General features: G+C 41.1%; 2 protein-coding genes across 2 annotated transcripts in view; one reads left to right on the top strand and one right to left on the bottom strand.

Annotated features, from left to right (window-relative positions):
* Nucleotides 1-2,833: 2,833 nt before the first annotated feature.
* On the bottom strand, nucleotides 2,834-18,671 carry TMEM185A (transmembrane protein 185A). The gene is made up of 7 exons (XM_015408382.1): nucleotides 18,358-18,671; nucleotides 8,581-8,757; nucleotides 7,668-7,875; nucleotides 6,596-6,679; nucleotides 5,212-5,388; nucleotides 4,181-4,304; nucleotides 2,834-4,021 (listed from the first exon to the last, which is right to left on the bottom strand). The coding sequence occupies exons 1-7, from the start codon at nucleotides 18,393-18,395 to the stop codon at nucleotides 3,777-3,779; spliced, it is 1,053 nt and encodes a 350-aa protein (XP_015263868.1). The 5' UTR covers nucleotides 18,396-18,671; the 3' UTR covers nucleotides 2,834-3,776.
* IDS (iduronate 2-sulfatase) overlaps nucleotides 17,957-20,956 on the top strand; it is a 45,222-nt gene continuing 42,222 nt past the window's right edge. The window contains exon 1 of the mRNA XM_015408381.1: nucleotides 17,957-18,001. The gene's annotated coding sequence lies outside the window, so the exon portion shown is untranslated. The remainder of the gene's footprint in view (nucleotides 18,002-20,956) is intronic.

The raw sequence follows: 20,956 nt of genomic DNA, 5'->3' as shown, positions 1-20,956 counted from the left end.
ATTTTAAGCCACTTGTTAGGGAGCAGCTTTTAATCTGCCTCACTTATAAAGAGAAAGTAGTTTCTCATCTCCACCTCTGGTCCTCCTTACACTGATTTCCTAGCTAATCACAAGCAAATCCCCAAGTTTTGAGCCCACGGTAAGTACCAAGATGCCATTGCAGCAGGACACACGTTCAGTCCCCACAGAAGGGTTGCTGATAGGAAGGTCTGAGATCCTGGAGGTGGGCGATCTTTCTCCTTGGTTGCATAAAGTTGTTGCTGCTGTTAACAACAGCATTATGCAGCCAAGGAGACATATCACCCACCTCCAGGACCTCAGAACTTCCTATCAGCAACACATTTGTCTTGTCTGGATTCAACTTATTAGACATGTCTTTGCTGTTACAAAAACGTGTGGCAGCAGTTGATATGGCCACCTTTTTCATCTGTACCTGATGCACAGATTATCAGCCCATCTTGGAGAGGGCTAACTTTGCTGTGCTGATTCATCCTTATGCAACATCCAGGTTAGACTGCTGTAATATCCTGTGTGTCAGGCTGCCTTGGAGATAGCTCAGATGCTTCACCTAGCTCAAAACTCAGCTGCCCATTTATTAATTGGTAAGAACAGCTTCCATTATGTGACACCACTTCTGAACACTTTCCCTGGCTTCCTGCTTTCTTCCAGATTCATTTCAATGGCTAGTACTGATGTTTAAAACTTCATGACCTAGGACCTACATTTCTGAAGAACCATCTGTCTTCCTACAAGTGTGCATGGCAGCTAGGCTTTGTGGACCAAAACTTGTTAATGATGCTGCCTTCACAACCCACTCCCATGCCTTTTCCAAAGCCGCTGCACAACTATGAAACACTCTCCTTCTTGAGGTCCAGAGGATCACTTTATCACTGGCTTTTAAGATGGTGAATACACTTTTTAAATTTACAGTTTATTTGTATGAAGTTTCAGGGAAATATTTAATACCTGGGCTGTTAAGACACAAATGGTGATTTTTTTAAAAAAAGAAAGATGCTTTTAATTCATTAATTAAAAGCCATCTTGGGCTCTGATAAGGGAAAATAATATATATAATATATATATTTATTCATTGAAAGTAAACAAGTAATATGAACAAATTTTGCACCTATTTGGCTCAGTCTGATTGGTGTATTTTCGTCTGGGGTTACAGATGTTTAGTAAAAATAACACTAAAAAATAACACTAAGTGTTGAAGGGGAAGAACGACACTAGCTCTGAGTCTTTTGTACACACCTCTAGAGCTCTGCTGTACAACTAGATAAACAAAACCTTGATAGTATGGTTTTATTCAGGTGTCTTTTCTGTCCTTTAGGATTTAAATAGTAACTCTAGGAAACTTTAGGATTTAAATAGTAACTCTAGGAAACTCTGACCTTAGCAAATCTATGGCCCATTTGCACTGGAGGAATCTGCAAAGACTTGTGTGGAAAGGGGATACGGGGGAAAGTGAAGTATTCCCCATACTACTACTACTTTCCCTCCTCCTAGAAACTCCCATATCCTCACCTTTCCCTGCTTCCTTTTCTTCTTCACACCCACCCACATTTCATCTGTCCCCCAACTTCAGCTATCTTTATTATTTATTTACATCCCACCTTTCTTCATAATGCGAACTCAGAGCAGTTTACATTATTCTCCTCTTCTCCACTGTATGCTCACAACAACCCTATAAGGCAGGTTAGGCTGATTGTGTGTGACTGGCCCAATGTCACCTAATGAGCTTCCACAGTGGAGTGGGGATTCAAACCTGGGTCTCCCAGATGCTAGTCTGAAGCCACTATACACACTGGCTTTTGTAGGGCAGCCACTATTGAACAATAGTAAGCAGATGGGCCTGGGTGAATCACTCAGTAGTTGATGCTGACCCATGTCTTAAAGCTACAGACACTGTTTTCATCATTTGGGAGTTTCTGTAAAAAAAAAAAAACCCCCCCCCCCCCCCCCCCCCCAGATTTCAGATTTTTCTGCAAATCTCAGTTGTTTTTCAGGTTGGTTGATAGAGCTGTCTTTTCCATTCACAGCCCCAATCTCCAAATGTAAGTACCCTCAGATATGGCGAGATGAGAGGGATATGTGTGTGTGTGTGTATATATATATATATATGTATGTATGTATGTGTATATGTATGTGTATATGTATGGGTATATATATATATATGTATGTATGTATGTGTGTATGTGTATGTATGTATGTGTATATGTATGTGTATATGTATGTATGTATGTGTATGTGTTTATGTATGGGTATATATATATATATGTATGTGTGTGTGTATGTATGTATGTATATATATATGTATGTGTGTATGTGTATGTGTGTGTGTATATATATATATATATATAATCTTTCACAACACAACTAGCACTGACTAACAATGTTGATATCATTGAGCTGTTTTGTGTTTGTGAGTTGACAGGAATTTTACACTCTAGCGTTATAAAACATCATGTCACACAATAGTAGTTTTGTGATAGCAGTCTTAATATCCAACCAATTGAAGTTACTAGTAATTTCCAGGAATCAGCACTATCTGAGAAGTGGAAGATTTGCATCCTCCAGTACAGGAGCCAGCAGATATAGGGACAAAGTGAATATGATCATTCTTTCAATCACACAGTATAGGAAAGAGATCTAACCATCCTCTTATCAAGAACACTGTCAAAGTGCTTTGAAAAATTACTGGTTATTCTACTTTCTGAAAACAACTTCTCTTTCATCATACGCTAATGAAGTGTTTTCACAACTGAAGTTGACTCCTTTTTTCAAGTACTGAGCATAAGAGACCTGCTAGTGATACATGTAGATACTTTACTGACAGTAACATTTCAACAAATATTGAAAAGCAACTTTCCAAAACAATAGTCCCCACTCATTTCTCTACACAGTACAAAGATTGTGGTTATTTACACAATAATTTACATACATTTTTTATGATCATTTGATCCATTAAAAGAGGAAGAACACTCAAGTCCTACCTGAGGACATTCCTGAAACATAGCGTCCATGGTTCAAAGAAGAAAGGAAAGGCAAGTGGATGCCAGTACAATAATACCATGTGGCTAGGGGACTTCAACATAAATGGAAGCGAAGTATACAAAATTAAACAGAAAAGATGTCATTCACAAGAGATTATGCATTTCATACAGTTTCTTAAAAAAATACTTTTAACATATTTATACTGTACAGATTTTTTAAAAAATATATTACATTGCCAAAAGTTCATATAAATACTATACAGGCAAGCTTTAATCCAATCAATCAAAAAGGTTCCCACCCACTGCCAACGCAAACCTAGCCTCTCCCCATTTGATACATTTGTGCAAAGGCTATTGATTTCAGCCAGACTTGCCCATGCGTAACTGTGGTTAGGACTGAAGTTTATGAATACAGTATTTCAAAAGCTTAGTCATATTGTAGGACTCTACACAGGTTAAGAGCATAAAAATAAATTCCATAGATCATTACTTGATAGGTGCAGATGGGACAAGGTGTTTTTTGTTTGTGAACCTTGTTATAGCTATTGTCTCCTCACAGATTTACTGGTATGGCATTTCATGTGCTGATATGTGGAAACTCTTAAATTAAATTAAAACAAATCTCCATTACCTATACTGTAGCCACTAAAGGACATCTTTCTATCCATGAACAAAATTAAAACAAGGCATGAGATAAAATAATGTTGGCCACTGATTCCTAATAGTTTCATGGGGAAGAGTCAGATCTGGCTATGTGCCACACAGTTCTGATGTTCATTTTTAATCTGGCACATCAATGTTTAGCTTGGGGGGTGGTATAACATATTTACCAGGACTCTGGGTAATGACCACACCAGTCTTTTTTCGAAACATTGGTGCTATTTTGGGAGGTTCTGGGACAGGGGTTTCTTCTGTTTCCTCATTATCTTCATGATGCAAATCATAAGAAATGTTGCCATATTCTCTTAGGAATGGGAAAATTTCAAGCAGGAATTGACAGAAGTCCTTGCGTATTCCAAACCACCCTGTACAAATAAGAGGTTGAGACATTCATTCTACAATTAAACCAACCAACACAGAAACACAGAGATTCTGTTCCAGTGAAAATGATCAACAAGAGGGACAGAACTGAAACCGGTTTTGGGGGAAGGGGCAGAGAGGAAGATTCTCTGTGGTATACTTACAATGATTGCCTCCCTTCTGCCCAAACGTTGTTGCCATTAAAGTTATCAGTGAAAGCCAAAGAGGAACAAATATGGGTATATACGAGAATGTGTTGTGTCCATCCAATCTGTGCACCAGCAGGATCTAACAAAACAATTAAACTGTATCAGGTTCATGCTAGGTGAAACTCTGCTAGTTTTGGCCCGAAGCTGGATACTTAATGTTCCTTGATACTAAATCCAAAAAGTGCTAGTGTGTATTTAAAATTCCTTAAGTGCCAACATCATATTTCTAGTCAGCAAAATGAAATACACCTTGAATTTTTCCTTATTTGCTTTGCCCCAGTTCATCAGATATGCTATGTCATCTACTAGCTTCATAGGATCAGAGACCTCTTTAGTCACGAGGCAAATGAATAACATGCCCTTCAAGGCCAGGGTTAAAAAGGTGTACTCAAGACTATATATTCTGTTTCACAGAAGGACAGAAAAAGTGTTAGGGGTTTGGTACTGTGATCTCAGAGTTTCTAGCAGTTAAGGCAGCAAAGACAGATTTGAAAGTGTGTGAGCAACATGTGGAAAGATCTCCAAAGCCAGACAGAAACAACTGGATTTCCCTTCAGCAGGGGCAGCACTTCAGTATCTGTACAGCTCCTTGAAACTCCAGAGACCAGAACCATACAGATATATACAAGTGTGCTTAAAATGTATAATTTGTACACAGTCATGGAGTTCACTTTCTTAAAGCACAGAATGTGGATTACGTTGCTGCAGAATTTTAATTCTCTCTTGTGGTGGAACAGAATACGTGCTGCACAGGTTATAGTCTTGTTAAGTAAACATCAGAATGACTTTAAAAATGGCAGGTATTCTATGTTCATATTTATACCCCCTGTATGCATTCAGCTTTCTTCTTTTTACACGTAAAATTTTTTAAGTAGTTGTGTTTGTGACTGCAATGGTCTCTAAAGATGAAAGCCTAAGAAACAGAACCACTGAAAGTACCCCAATATCCCAACTTCACAAGTGAATCTTTTTTTTTTTTTGCTTACTTCAAAGGTGAGTAATGGAACCACAATTGTCATCCAACTGATGGCCATTGTTATGTGAGTTCTCCTTTGCTCAGCAATCACATCCATCGAGCGCAAGAATAAGACAGACCAGACGATGTAATAAAGTACGACTAAGCACAGAAAAGACATCAAGATCCACAGCGGGACACAGACAACCTAAAAGAGGGTAGGAAAAAGGGTAAGTCAGTGATCACTGAGAACCGTTCTTAAACCTTTTGAGAAATGCCATCACATCAAAAATTTGATATTACATTTTAAAATGCTATAAGCAACCACAGGACCTGGCATCTTCTAAAATGAGAGATGAAATCCTTGGACTTTAACATGCGCAACAAGACCACATAAATGGGCCTAAGAAACCATACAACACCTCAATTTACTACAACTTTAAGAAGCTTGGCCTGTGGAATACTAGAGTCAGAAAGAATTTATATTAATAAAAATTGTACTTTTATCACCTTCTAGGAAGAAAACTAGATTCAAATCCAGTAGCACTTTTGCGACCAGCAAGATTTTCAGGGTATAAGCTTCTGAGAGTCGAAGGCCCGTTCATCAGATCTGACAAAAAATCTTGATGGTTTCTAAGATGTCAGTGGACTCAAATCTAACCATTCTACTGCAGACCAACAAAGCTACCTTCTGAAGTGAGGATTAAAACTAAGGTTTGTTTGCTCATTCATGTGCCCCCATACCTGGGGAGGAATCTCATGAAGAAACAAAGACGCTCCAATCTTGAAGCACCAAAGAGGTTAGAGCAAATAAAAGCATCCAAAGAAAGAACATGGTGCAATTCACATGGCTCTGTTTTGAGTTCTGAATGCAGGCAGATGATTACATATTTGATTCCTCCTCCATGTCAAGGACACCTGCACATGGAACACAAGCCTATCAACAGAAATAATGGGCCAGAATATCTCTATATACTGGCCTGTTAATATCAGAAGGGTTCAGACATGTAGTCACTCAGCTGCATTCTGAAACCATCCCAGGACTGCACAGTAGGCTTTTCTGAAGACGGCGTACAGTGCCATCCTAAATAGAGCTATATCCTTCTACATTCACTGCAGTCAACTGATGCAGAAGGGTGTAACCAATTAGGATGGCACATTTGTCTCTTTTAGCAACAAGAAACCCTTAGAATATCTTGCTAGTATGCAATATTGACAATTTTCATCACATAGAAGGTATTGTTTTCATATTGAAAAGTTCACCTACCACTTATCAAGCACAGCTAGATTATGTGGGTGATTTGTTTCATAGATGAATGCTCTGTGTTTTCATAATACAACAAACCCACATTATCAACATTCAAAGATTGCATAAACCTCAAGGTTTGAAAATAGCATTAAAATAGTTTACATACAAGCCATGGCCACTTGATAATTTCATCCAATCTGAGTGCAATAAATATGAACTGAAGAATATTGACAGAACACAGGATTTCCAGCTAAGACACAAAAAGAAAACATAATAGAATTAAACAGTGTTTGCACAGCATCCAACAGTCACAGACAAAATACACTGCAGCTCAGTATCCAATATTCTAAGTTCATGCTTCATCTAGCATTGTTATCAGACAAGGAATGAGTGGAACACCACAAAATATAAATATTTTTAAAACCCTGATATTTAAGCTGAATACAGATCAGAGAATCTGATTGGCTACCAATATAGCTGAGTCCAAATAAAGAAATTTTTTCCCCCTTTATTTGGGTACATTCAGCTGGTGGGCTCCTCTTGCAGCTCGGTTTAAACTGAGCTGCAAGAGGAGCCAGCCCAGGATCACCTGAGGTGGGGTGGAGCTGAAAACTCCGTGACACTTCAACTGGCTCCTCTGGCAGCTTGTCCGTTGCAAGAGGAGCCAGCCCCAGATGAGGCACTGCAGAGCTCCCACCACCCACCACCCCAGCTGATCCTCTCTTGCCTCTCCACCTCATGCAGGTCCTGGAGCCAGCCTCTTCTGCAGTGCAATTTAAACTACACTGCAGGAGAAGCCCCTCCCAACCAAGTCTGCCAGTGGCAGGGAGAGACCTCCTCACTGCACACAGATCCTGGGACCAACTTCTCCTGGGTCAGGGCTGGCTTTTCAAAAAATCAGTATTTTTTTCCCTTGGGTATATAGAATGTGAAAAAATTGAGAATTCCAAAAAATTCCAGATCCAAATACCATACCAGTATTGGGATCCAGGATTTTTCAGAAATACTGAATGGGGGGGGGGGGGTCTATTGGACCCAAACCAAAAATACTGTTGGGGTTTTTTTACACACCTCTAGTAAGCACGCTCATATGGAGAACCCCACTTAAACATACTACTTTTCAAAATTAGGTAATTTTAAGACAGAGAAGTCAACTGGAATCTTCAGTTTCTGATTTTAAACAAGTGTAATCACACACCAACATCATTTAATATTCTCTACACACCAAAGCCCCTCACCTCTAGAGATCTGTCATGCCGAAATCCCCACACACAAGCTGCAACTGACACTGGAGACACAAAGAACAATGGCATGAAGACCAGAAGCCAGAAGCGGGTTCCTCTCTCGATTCCATCACAGACTAGCACTTCAAACATCAGCAGTAACAAGTGGATGCCCACTGCAATTAACATAGCTTTGAACTCCACACATGTTTCTCCTTCTGCTCTAAAGAGGGTCAGAAAAGCAAATAATCCATTATGTTACTTTACTATACATTAGCTTCATCCACACAGTTTTCAGCCAATTGGATTCTCAGCCTCTACAGGTTGCCCAAATCTGATATAAAAAGTATATTCCTTTGGGGAAAGGTAATACTTCTGTTTTATATATGGGATGAATACAGATGACCAGGTGCTGAAATTCCAGCTTCCCTGGCAATGGTACTTGCTTAAGTACCATTATACAGTAATGGCAACAGCTACAATGACAGTAAGACCATAGGTTGGATCCAATGATTGGCAAAAGTATGAAAAATCTTTGCTGTATTGTCCTCCCAAATGCTCCAACCCCTCCCAACCTTGGGAGAGTTGATTCTCCATGGCCACTGGACCGTTATGGACTAGTAGCCACAAGGACTGCACTGAGGAGGGTGAATGCAGTCCCTCCACTTCAGGGAACATGGCAAAGATTCACATCTTCCAGTACCTTCAACTGAGGGGGTCACTGGAACCAAACCAGTGGATACAATTCTCTATGAGCCAAGAGTTGGCTTGCTCTTGTAGCCACCTGAATAGTGGTATTATGATTATACTAGCAGACACTAAGCTTGCATGGCAACCATGCACACTTAAGCTGCCTCAATGAATGCACCACTGAACAAATTACATTAATTAACCCAAATATTGTTTATGTAAACAATCTTATTCTTACCGATACTGTGGGTTCCGTGCCCATACTCCAGTTCCTACTGAGGCACCCACGATGACCATTAACTTCCACAACCATATTGGAGCAAACACTGCCCAGTAGCTCCATTGAATCTTGTCATCCAAACGGAGAGAAAGCAGAACTGAGAACAGCAGCAGGCAAGCATAGATAAGAAATTTGCTGTTTAAAAGGCGGGGGGGGAGAGAGAAAATGACAACCTTAAGGCACGTTTCTGCACATCAGAAAACAGTTGCCACACAGAAGTTCAGGCGAACACAACAAGATGAATAATACTGCTCTTGCTCAGAACTGTCTGACTTGACTTAAAGCAGCCTTCCAGAGTCTATTTATTACATTTTTATCCTGTCTTTCCTTCAGTAAGCTCAGGGTAGAATACGTGTTTCTCCTTTCCTCCTCACAACAACCCTCTGAGTGATGTTAGGCCGAGGGAGAGAGACTAGCCCAAGATCATCCTGTAAACTTCTTGGTCGAGTGAAGATTTGAACCTGGGTCTCCTCAGTCCTGGTCTAGCACTCTCACTCACAGGTAAGGAGTTCTCACAGCTACCCTCCTCCTGAGGGAATTGTAAGACAACTTTTAATAAAATCAACACAATATTTTAAGTACAAAGTCTTATGATAACACAACTACCTATTTATAAATATGAACTAGAGTCACAGCCAGAAGCTAACAAAACAGGTACAGTAAAAGAGGTGGACTCCCACCACCACATGTGAAGTTCCTAGTCCCAAATTTTACATCAGATGTAGTGGACAATTACTTTTGAATATACATCACCACAATTCCCTCTTTTTTGCATTCATTAAATTATTGCAATTCTTTTTTTATATAAGATTTTATTGTTTTTCAATGTCTATGGGATTGGGGAAAGGAATAACTAAACCCTAACTCTTAATCTACAGGATATAGGGTAGGGATCACTAATACATAAAGAACTACTGGGCATGGGGAAGGAAATCTACAAGCCCTAATGGATAGGGGAGGGGTACAGACTAACAGGGTGACATCGGTCTTGGTTACATGAATATATATGTCATCTATTGATACATGATTAATGTTATATAAAAGTTTTTTTTTTTAAATAGAGAATATAGAGAAGAGAGTGAAACGCTACTTTATATAGCTTTTTAGCTTAAACTGCACAATAAACGACTGTCTTAGTTTTAGAGTCTTTTCTTCTTGCGTTTCTTCAGTCTTCGGGGTTTGGGAGTGGTTTCTCCTTTCTCAGATTCCAACGTCTCTGAAGAGTTGGAACTGGTGCTTATTGAATCCTGTGAGTAGGATTCTTCTTCTTCATCTTCTTCTTCCTCCTCATTTGGCTTTGGATTCTTTTCTTTCTTGCTTGGCTTTGAATTAAAATATTGATCCATAAATTTTTCCATTTTTGGAACAGAGTCAATTTTAAATCTTTTATCCTCATATTTAAAGCTCAGTCCTTCAGGGAAAGCCCATCTATAGGGTATTCCTTTCTTTTGTAAAGAGAGTGCAAGTTCTCTGTAAAGCCTCCTCCGTTTCCTGATTTCAAAGGGGATATATTTTAAGATTTTTATCTCCTGATTCTTGATTTTCAAAGACTTCCCCATTGTAGATTTTAGCACCAGTTCTCTGGTGGATCATTTCATGAATTTCAAACATGTTTCCCCTGGGAGTTTATTTTTCTTTATAAAATCCAGATAGATCCTATAAGCCAAGTCCATCTCCTTCAGTAAATCCTCTTGTTTATAATCCATTAGTGGGGCCAGGGTCTCTGCTAAAAGTTCCTTTAAGTCCTCATTTTTTTCTTTAGGAATCCCTTGGAAACGTAGAACATACATGGATCTATCCAGCTGGAGCTCTATTAATTGTGATTTATCAGAAGAGCTTTCTTTTTCCGCTTCATCCACTCTTTTAGTAATGCTCTCAGTCTGCTTTTCCATTTTTTAAAAGGTTTTCTCCGTTGTTGAGGTCCTTTTATCCATTTGAGTCAATTGCTTTTACATTATGTCTAGTTTGGAGTTGAGATTCGTCATCTGTTCCATTAGGGGGCGCAATGCATTTGCTAACAGTGTAGAAATGTCTGAAGATACTTCCTGGTTGTGGGAGGGAGTTATTGGTTGGTTATTTCCAGTCGCTATTTTTTTCTCCAGCTTCACTTTCCACCCTCTCCCAGCCATAATATCAACAAGAAGTACGTTTTCCAAAACAAGACAAAAGTTAGTCAATTTTGCTCCGTTTTGAGTCAATATGCAGCTTTCAAGCTCATTTAGATTCTCTTTTGTTCACTTTTGCTCAAAGTCTTTTTTTTCCATTTTAAAACCGGTTTCAGTTTTAGGGGGGGGAGTCTTGAGTTTCCCCTCCTCCCACGCTTTGCAAACAGGCACTTCTAATTACTACCAAGGCTCATATATTCGCTTTGTATCACTTGAGCATTGCTTAACTCACGATTAAAGCCTTGGAGATCTTCTAGAAGCCTTTTCAAATTTCTGACTGTGTCCGCTTATTCCGGCAGCCATCCCTAGGCACCATCATGGCTCCGCGGCAACGGGACCTGTCGGGGAAAAGGAGTGCCTCAATTCCTTGGCCGTCGCCGTGGAAGACACTCTCCTCAGCTCCCCAGGCTGAGGGTCTCCTGCAGACCCCTGAGAATCCGAGATGCACTCGGGCTCTTCCTGTTCGCCACGTCTCAGAGCACCTCCAGCAACGGAGATGCTCTGCCACTGAGCCACAGCCCCTCCCCATTCAGTCACATTATTAATTTTATGAAACATTATCTTTAAAAGTAAATTTTTTTCCCAGTAACTTGATACTGAAGTAACTTGATACTGCAGACCAGAAATAATTTTTGCCAGCAGAGTTTACCTGCGATTAAGATTGCTTTTCAAAGCAACAAAGAGATTAGGTGACTTGCTCAAGTCTAATTAGTAACAGAGCATCATATAAATGAGTGCTACCTACCACTACCCCTAAAATCTAATGCAACACTAAAAAGTTTAATCCAGTTGTTCCTTCTTCTTAAAGAATGCCTTGGTTTTCTTTCAAGGTTATACTCAGCTGGTTCAAAACAATAAATACAATGCCAAAGTTCAAGCATGTCAAGATAAACTTTCTGAACTATTCATGTACCAGCAGGATTCTGGATATTCTAAAAGGTACATGTGCTTTCAAGCTTTTCATGGTACACCTAAATAATACGCCACTTTAAGCATAGCAACTGATGCATTACAAACCAGAACTTTCTTTTGGCTCTGCAGATGAACAAGGCTTTTTGTTTTTACCATGTTAAAAACAATTTGGGGTTTGCAACCGACACTGAAAGACGTGAGGTAGTTCTATATCTCTTAATGCAGCATTTGCACTTCTCATTAGCAATGAGCAGACCAGTCTTTCTCCAGCTGCCTCCCACTAGGAAATTGACTAACACCAAAACTGCTGTCTTCAAACTGTCATTATTCAGTCAGCACAATCAAAGGAAGGAAAATTATGAGTTAAAAAGCTGATAGCAAGACAACACAATCTGGACCTAACAACATCAACTACACCATCAAAAACTCATTCACTTGCTCATCTAACATTGTATATGCAATTAAATGTCAACAATGCCCCTCGGTTCTCTGCATAGGTCAAACTGTCAGGATCCACAGCAAGACAATGAAGTACATGCTACTAGGAAGGTTTTACTTTTATTGAAAAGCCATAGATGCAGTAACATGAACACTGTTAGGAATGGTGGGTTACCTATGCGCATAATAGGATATAGGGCATTCGTATGCCCCCCCAAGTGCTACCCAAATAGATGGGCTCCCGCGCGCGGGCATTTGGCAGATTCTCTAAGGGCTGCGAAGCTGGGAAAGTAAGACGCTTCCCACGAAACCTAGACACACCAACTCCTCCAGTGACCTTGAAAGATACGCGTTACAGCTCATATGCAATTAAGCACATGGGAAGGAATGCAAAGCAATTAGAAACATACACCACACTCCTGGCAGCTATAGCTGACACAATCAGGACAAACCATATGCCAGAGGATAAATGGACACACATATGACATCAGGAATCACAAGATTGAGAAACCTGTAGGAGAACACTTCAACCTTCCAGGACATTCAATGGGTGACCTCAAAGTAGCTGTTTTATTACAAAGGAACTTCAGAACAGAATGGAAAGGGAAATTACAAGTTATTATAACACTTGGAACAAAAACCTCCCCAGGACTCAACAGGAATATTTGTTTCTTATCTCATTACATATGCTAACTCATTCAGTCCTCACATATGTATTCTCAACAAGAAGGACTATAAGTCCTCTGTATTTTAGAGTATCTTTTTCAGAATAGTCTGTTAGACTACTGAATGTAATGCAAGGAATATTGGGATTTTTTTGCTGACATGACACTGCATCCACCTCAAAAAATGCTGTTAAGTGTGCTCCACGCCTGGTCACAATTAGAAAATATACTTTTAGACATTTATCTGCTATTTGGACATGTTTATTGTTTTACAACTGTTGACCTTATGACCTGAGCTTGTTTTTTAGCTCTGACTTTGCATATCTTAAACATTATCATGTTACATGTTAATTTGGTGTTAAGTCTATAAATTTGAACCTTACCTACCATTCCAATGTATTTGAAAAAGCATGCCTTGCACACAAAATAAACCTTTATCAGCCACTGGACTCTAAATTTGTTCTGCCACTTCAGACCAAAATGGCTGACCACCTGGATCTAGGCGAACTCTATGTTAGGGATTATAAGGAAAGGAATTAAAAATAAAACGGCCAATATTATAACACCCCTGTATAGATCTATGGTGCGGCCTCATTTGCAATACTGGAGACAGTTCTGGTCACCATATCTCAAAAAATATATTGCAGAGCTGGAAAAAGTACAGAGGAGGGCAACCAAGATGATTAGGGGGTTTGAGCACCCTTCCTATGAGGAAAGGCTGAAGAGTCTGGGACTTTTCCGTTTAGAAAAGAGACAACTAAGGGAGGACATGATAGAGGTTTATAAAATTATGCATGGGGTGGAGAAAGCTGACATAGAGAAATTTTTCTGCCTCTCCCAGAATACTAGAATGCAAGGGCATACAATGAAGCTGATGGGCAGAAGATTTAGGACGGACAAAAGGAAACACTTCTTTACACACAGAGAGATTTTTATTTTTTTTAAACCCCCAAGGGGGGAATTTTATTATTTTTCATAAGACTACCGAACTACAACGAAAATTATAGGGAGGGACTACAACTAGGGATAAAGGAAAGATACCCACACTAACTAAAAACCCAAGAGAAGGAGATCATTTCCGTGTTAAGCTATATGTTAGTAATAAGTGTTAGTCACACAATATACCCGTAGAGTTCTTGTTTTACTTCTATGTTAGTAAATTAATTTTTATGAGAGAACGTCTTGAGCATCTTCTTTACTTCAATGGGTGGTTTATAGAGTCCTTTCAGTTTTCTGTCTCTAAAATCATATACAGTTTTCACAGCTCCCGTTTCACCCACAGAACCCTCGTCCATTCCAGAAGTAGCAGAGTCACTTGATTTAGTTTCTTCATCTTTCAGGTTTTCCTCTGATCCCAGCTCAGAAACTCTTTAGCTTTAAAGATGGAGTCAATCTTCTCTCTTTTATCGTTGATTTTAAAAATTACACCTTCAGGAATTGCCCACCGATACTGAATTCCATTGGTTTGAAGAAATGAGATGAGCTCCTTGTAGCTGTTCCTCTTTTGACGTATTTCAAATGGAATGTTTTTTAAAGTTTTGGTTATATTCCCAGATTTCAGTGGATTTGCCGAAGTTGCCTTTAATATTGCATCTCTGGTCTGTCTTCTCGCAAATCTAACCACAATCTCTCCAGACAAGCTATTTTTCTTTATATAATTGGAGTATGCCCTATAGGCAGCTTCCATGTCTTTTATTATTTCCTCCGCTGATAAGCCTGTTACTGGAGCAATCATCTTGCCCAGAGTCTTCTTCAAATCTTCTTTTTCAATTTCAGGCACTCCCTGAAATCTAAGAGTCATATTAGCTTTTTCCATTTGAACCTGTAAAAAACGAGTTTCCTGAAGTTTTTGTGTTGTTTCCACATCTGTCAATCTTTTCTTCACTTTCTTATTTGCAGTGTCCATTTCTATAACTTTTTAAGTAAGTTGCTCCACTTTCTTCTCCATTTCTGCCAGCTGGCGCTGCTGTTGAGCAAAGTTTTGATTTAATGTAGCCAGTTGCTGGTTAATACCACAGAGTTGCTCCATCACCGGCTTCAGCATATCCACTAGTAGCTTCATGACGTCTGCTCCCTCTTCCGGTCTTGGACTCTGGCTGCCTGGTTTCGGTTTAAACTTTCCTCGGGAAGCCGCCATGTTCCCTCTTTGTTTACAATTTCAAACCGCTTTGTCAGGGCTCGAAAGACTCGTCTTTTGACTATCGGTACTCAAGTAAGTCTCTCAATATAGTCTCACTGTTTGTTTCCCCCCTACCCCCTTCGCTATATTGATCTGTCTCTGCGTTCAGGAGGCGTCCCTCCTTGCGCTCCACTTTTCCCAGGGGGGGGGTACTCTGTTTTATCAAAATAGTCCATTTACTTTGAACTCACGTTCATTGTTGGTCCTTTCACAGACCTCGCTCTCTCATTTGTTGTTCCGCTCGATCTCCTGTGCTTGTCCTGGTCGAATTAGCTTGTACCATATGGTCACTCAGCGGCAGGACCGTCAGGGCAGAGGGAAGCCTCTATTCTCCGGCATCGAGCCGTCGAAGAGGCTAACGTTCAAAAGCCCTCTGGCCTGGAACCCATCACAAGGGCTCTGTGGGGGTGCCACTTCAGGCAGCACCCCTCCTTGCCGCTGGTGTACTAATTGCCTCCCCGCGAACTGGGGAGAGCGACCGCCATCGCCAATCCACCAACCGGAAGTCCCACACAGAGAGTGATTAAAATGTGGAATTCAGTGCCACAGCAAGTAGCTTTAAAAGGGGATTAGACAGATTCATGGAGGATAGGTCTATCAGTGACTACTAGCCATTGTGACTAAGGGGAACCTCTACATTCAGAGGCATCAGACCTCTGAATCCCAGAGCCAGGAGGCAACATCAGGGGAAGGCCTCAACCTCTATGCCCTGTTGGTGGCTGTCCAGAGGAACTGGATGGCCACTATGTGAGACAGGATGCTGGACTAGATGGACCATTGGTCTGATCCAACAGGGCTCTTATGTTCTTATGAGCCTTCTGGATTCAAAGGCAAGACAAATATTAACAAATTATTCTAAACAGCATGATCTGAAACATCCTTGGCTAGTCTGTGAATTTATTAAGCATTCTTTCAAATTGTTCTCTTTCTCCAGTGTGGGAAGGATTATGCTGGCCTGCCTCATGGGCTATTAGAAGAATGACAGAAGTAAATAATATGAAGCTTTGATATAGTGCTTCCCATATATATTGTTGCAATTCTTGCAACAACTCTGTATGGGAGATAAATTGAATTAGCCCCATATTGCAGGGCAGAGTGGGATGGGGTATTTGAAAGTAGCTCATTTAAGGCTGCTTAACAAGCACACATCTGAACCAATTCCAGAGGGGTACCCCTGTTAATGTGTTAAAGCCAAAATAAGCAAGATTCTCGTGGCACCTTAAAGACTTAAAAATTTATTCCTGCATAAGCTTTCATGTACTAAGGCCCACTTCTTTAGATGCATTTGTTTTATGTAGGAGGTTCCTGGTTGAAACCAGTCCAACGCATCATTAATTAGCTACAACCCTTGCTGGATAATGATAATTCTCTCACACAGGCCCTGGATGGCTGCCCTCTCCTGTTTTACAATCACCTAACTTAAAACAGCCTCACACTGACAATAATGGACTACTTTAACATTGAGGGGCAATACTGCCACAAGACTTAGTAATATCAACTACACCATCTTGGACTCATCCTCCTGTATGATATATGGTGTCAACCATATTCTGCTCTCTACAGGGCACAAGCAGCTCTGTCTCTATGTAAATAAATAAATGGACACAACTCTAAAAATACAACCACAATATTCAGAAACCAATGGGGGACACTATTTTTGATCTGAAAGTCACAATTCTCCAACAAAAAAAACCCCCTTCAAATGAACTGTGATTTATTCAAATGGCTTCACACCACTACCCTCCCCCACAGACCCATCTTAACAAAACCTGCAACTTCCTACTTATTATAGGTGCTAGCTTCGTTAGCATAACCAGTGACTGGACTCTTCTTCCAGGTTACATTTGATTTCCACATAATTGCATTTCACTCTGCACTTCATACACGTCCACTTCCCCTGACCATGCCCCCCACTTCCTACATAGCATGAAAGCAAAGAGAGGAGCCAACCCATAGTACAAAAAAACAAACTATAACTAATGTGCTAGAATGACATGTAGTGAATCTTTAAAGTGCTACAAGTATAATCTGTATATTATTGGCCACACAAGTGAGATGGAAAACAGCCGGAGTTTCCGGGCGCGATCTCACCAGCACATCTGGGAAGCGTGGCTCAACCGAGGCTTCCAGCCGAAACTGCGTGGCAAAAAACTAGTACCTTGGAGGTACTAGTTTCCGGAAACTGCGGGGAAAGGGCGGGCGTCTGATCGCGTTTCCGGTGGCATCCGGCGCCCGCCCATGTCCCCTTGCAAATAAGGTGTGTTTTTTTTGTCCACGTCTCTGTGGATGCGCATGCGCACCCAACGGAGCATGCGCATTTGTCATGTACACAAAAATACAAAACAGTTTGCCGCGGCGCGCGCTTCTTCATTGCGCGCCGGCTTGTCCTGTGATCGGCACCTCTCCCTTGCCATGGAACCTCCACGGTACCGCCACAGGACCTCCACAGGAGGTCTGATCACGTAGCTGCGCAGTAGTTTGCCCCAGGGCAAACAGCCACGCTTCTCCTCTGCAGTTTCCTGCCCGTGTGACCGGGGCCATTATAAAAGAAATAAGAATCAAACTGAGGATTTCCTGAGCTTCAGCTCCTTCTCTTACCCACTACCGAGATGCACACAAAGCACTGTGAACATCTAAAATAAGCACTAAGCACGATGTACCACACAGAGCAGACTTGGGTAGAGGTCTGAAGCACATGATGCAGCAAGCTGTGGGTTTGATCAGTGCTTTCTGGGGAACCCTCAAGTATGCCACCTGCAGTTTCGTTACAAAAAAAAACCAAAAAAAAAAAACCATGACATAAATGATCCCAAGCATGAGAAACGAATCTCACTGGAAGCCTTTGGAGGAAGTCTCAAATCTCTCAGCCACTCTCTACCCTTCACAGGGTTGTCAGGGACCCAGAAGCAAAATACCCTGAGCAATATACCCAAACCTACAGCTCTAGAGGCAGCAGCAGTACGCCTCTGACTACCTGCAGAGGAGACCTTCTGGGAATCATGGGTTCCACGGCAGTAGAGGTAAGAAGAAAGAGAGAAATGAAATAAATCAATTCCCCCTCCTGGCTTCAGCCATGAAGCTTTTTGGGACAAATCTCAAGCCCCTCTAAGCCACCCTTCTTCCCTCGCAGAGTCGCTGGGATCAATAGCCAACGTCTCCTAGTGACGCTGTAACTAAACGGAACCTCCAGGTCCAAAAGCGGTCTGCCTCCGAACACCAGACCCGAGTCGGAAGGAGAGAAAACGGCAACCGGCAGCCGGGCCAGCTCCCCCACAAACACAAGCCCCGCCCCTCCGTCTCTTCGAGGCCTTCCTAACCCGCCCCCCCCCCCTAGGCCCCCCCCCCCCCCCCCCCGGCCCCTTCGGCCTCGCCTCACCTGGGATTGAAATCTTGAAACAAGCCCCTCAGGTTCATGGCGTTCTGCCCTCCCTCGCCGCGGCTCGCGCTCTCGGTCTCTTTCACAAGCTACACATCGCAGACCGAGCTCGCCACGAAAAAAAATAAATCGCCACCGTCTCCGCCTCCAATCAGTCGGCACAGTCCCCCTCGTCTCCTCAGCGCGGCTAGGCCGCACTACGCGTGCGCGGCGAATAGCCGAGCGTGCGCAAACATCGAAGAACGGAGCCGAGCTTCGCCCTTAACGTTCTGCTGCTTTCCTTCCTTCCCTGCCGGCCAAGCTGCATCAAGACGCATGCGCGGTAGGCGCGTTCCCTTGGAGCGCTTCAGAAGGCTTGTTATGTTGTGGGTGTGGAAGGGTTGCTGGGCCTGGGTTGGAAAATACTGCAGACTTTGGGGGTGGATCCGGGAGAGGGCGGGGTTTGGGGAGTGGAGGGGCCTCAGAAGGGTACAATGCGGGTACAATGCTGTAGAGTCCACCCTTCAAAGCAGGCAGTTTCTCCAGGGGAGCTGATCTCTGTCAGCTGGGGATCAGTTGTAAAAGTGGAAGATCTCCAGGCCCCATCTGGAGACTGGCAACCCTAGAGGTGTCTGATGTGTATGCATATTTGTGTTGTATATAATGATATTGTTTATATTTGATATTATTTAATAATAATTTATAATCATTAAAATTATTGGATTTAACTATTATATCCAAATATTCATATTAATTTTATTCTCTTTTTCTGTGTATATGTATAATGTATTTTGAATATATAATGCATTTAAAAATATTCCTATCCAGTCTTTGCACCATATAATCTTAAAGGTGATTTACATACATACAATTCATGAATAAAAATACCAAAGCTGATTGTATATTTATTTAAGGCATTTAAATCCTGCCTGTTTGCGATACACTCACAAGTCAACAAATGAATACACAATCTAACAAATAAACAATAACCAGATCATATCAGCTCAACAAAACATGCAGTAGCTAACTCAGTACTAAAAATAAATACAACTAAAACCACATTGAATTAGAAATAGAATCCTTAAAGGATGTTTCCATTTATATGTAACACACCTCCTGATTCTTGTGTCAAGACTGAATGCCTGAATTCTTCTCATTTGGGTGGCTAATTTTGTGTCTGGGTGCTGCTAATCGGAGTACCCTCTCTCCAAGCAGCACCTGTATGGAATTTTACTGTAATTTGTAATGTTTTATTGTTGTAAGCATCTCTGAGGCAAATAAAAAGTCCAGTGGCACCTTGAAGACTAAGAGTATTTATTTCAATATCTAATTTTTTTATAGTCTGCCTTTCTCTCAGGTGAGATTACACAGTATAAATCAATGCAAATCAATAGGATTGGACATCCAATAAGCAATGTAATGGAATTAGTATGTGGGAATTAAAACTAAATAAAAAAGTTGGAACAAAGCTGAAACAAAGCAAAAGTATTGACTTGGCATATTAAACAATGGGGAAATGATATAATAGAATAATATAGCAATAGATGGCATGTACTATACGTGGTAGTATAATCCACAATCTTTTCCTTTGTTAAAACATTCTTCCCAAACCATTCCATAGTAATAATGCCAGCAGAGCAGGAGACCCAGCATGATATAGTGGTTAAGAGCAGCAGACTCTAATCTGGTGAATGGGGTTTGATCCCCCACTCCTCCACATGAAACCTGCTGGGTGACCTTGGGCCAGTCACAGTTCTCTCAGTCATCTCAGTTTGATGTTGATACCGGGTACGTTGGTGGAAACTATTATTAAGGAGAGAATTAGTAGGCACATTGATGAACAAAAACTATTGAGGCAGACTCAGCATGGGGATCTGTAAGGGAAGATCTTGTCTCACTAACCTGTTAGTGTTCTTTGAGGGAGTGAACAAACATGTGGACAAGGGGGACCCAATAGATGTTGTTTACCTTGACTTCCAGAAAGCTTTTGATAAAGTTCCTCATTAAAGGTTCCTAAGTAAGCTCAATAGTCACAGGATAAAAGGACAAGCCCTTTTGTGGATCAAAAACTGGCTAACTAATAGGAAACAGAGAGTGAGTATAAATGGGCAATTTTCTCAGTGAAGGGTGGTAAGCAGTGGGGTACCGCAAGGGTCAGTACTAAGTCCAATGCTTTTTAACTTATTCATTAATTATTTGGAGTTGGGAGTAACCAGTAAAGTGGCTAAATTTGCAGATGACATGAAGTTGTTCAGGGTGGTGAAAAGCAGGGAGGATAATGAGGCACTCAAAAGGGATCTGTCAAGGATGGGTGAGTGGGCATGAACATGGCAAATGGGGTTTAATGTGGCCAAGTGCAAAGTGATGCACATTGGAGCAAAAATCTTCACTATAAATACACGTTGATGGGGTCCAAACTGGCAGAGACTGACCAAGAGAGAGATCTCATAGTAGATAACTCACTGAAAATGTCAAGACAGTGTACAACGGCAATAAAAAAAGGCCAGTGTTATGCTGGGGATTATTAGGAAGGGAACTGAAAACAAATCAGCCAGTATCATCATGCCCCTATATAAATCAATGGTGCAACCTCATTTGGAATATTGTGTACAGTTGCGGT

The sequence above is a fragment of the Gekko japonicus genome, unplaced genomic scaffold, assembly GCF_001447785.1.
Source record: "Gekko japonicus isolate JY-2015 unplaced genomic scaffold, Gekko_japonicus_V1.1 scaffold624, whole genome shotgun sequence".
NCBI classification, from domain to species: domain Eukaryota; kingdom Metazoa; phylum Chordata; class Lepidosauria; order Squamata; family Gekkonidae; genus Gekko; species Gekko japonicus.
Note: the sequence above shows the minus strand (reverse complement) of the source record. Positions and strands in the feature narration are given on the sequence as shown.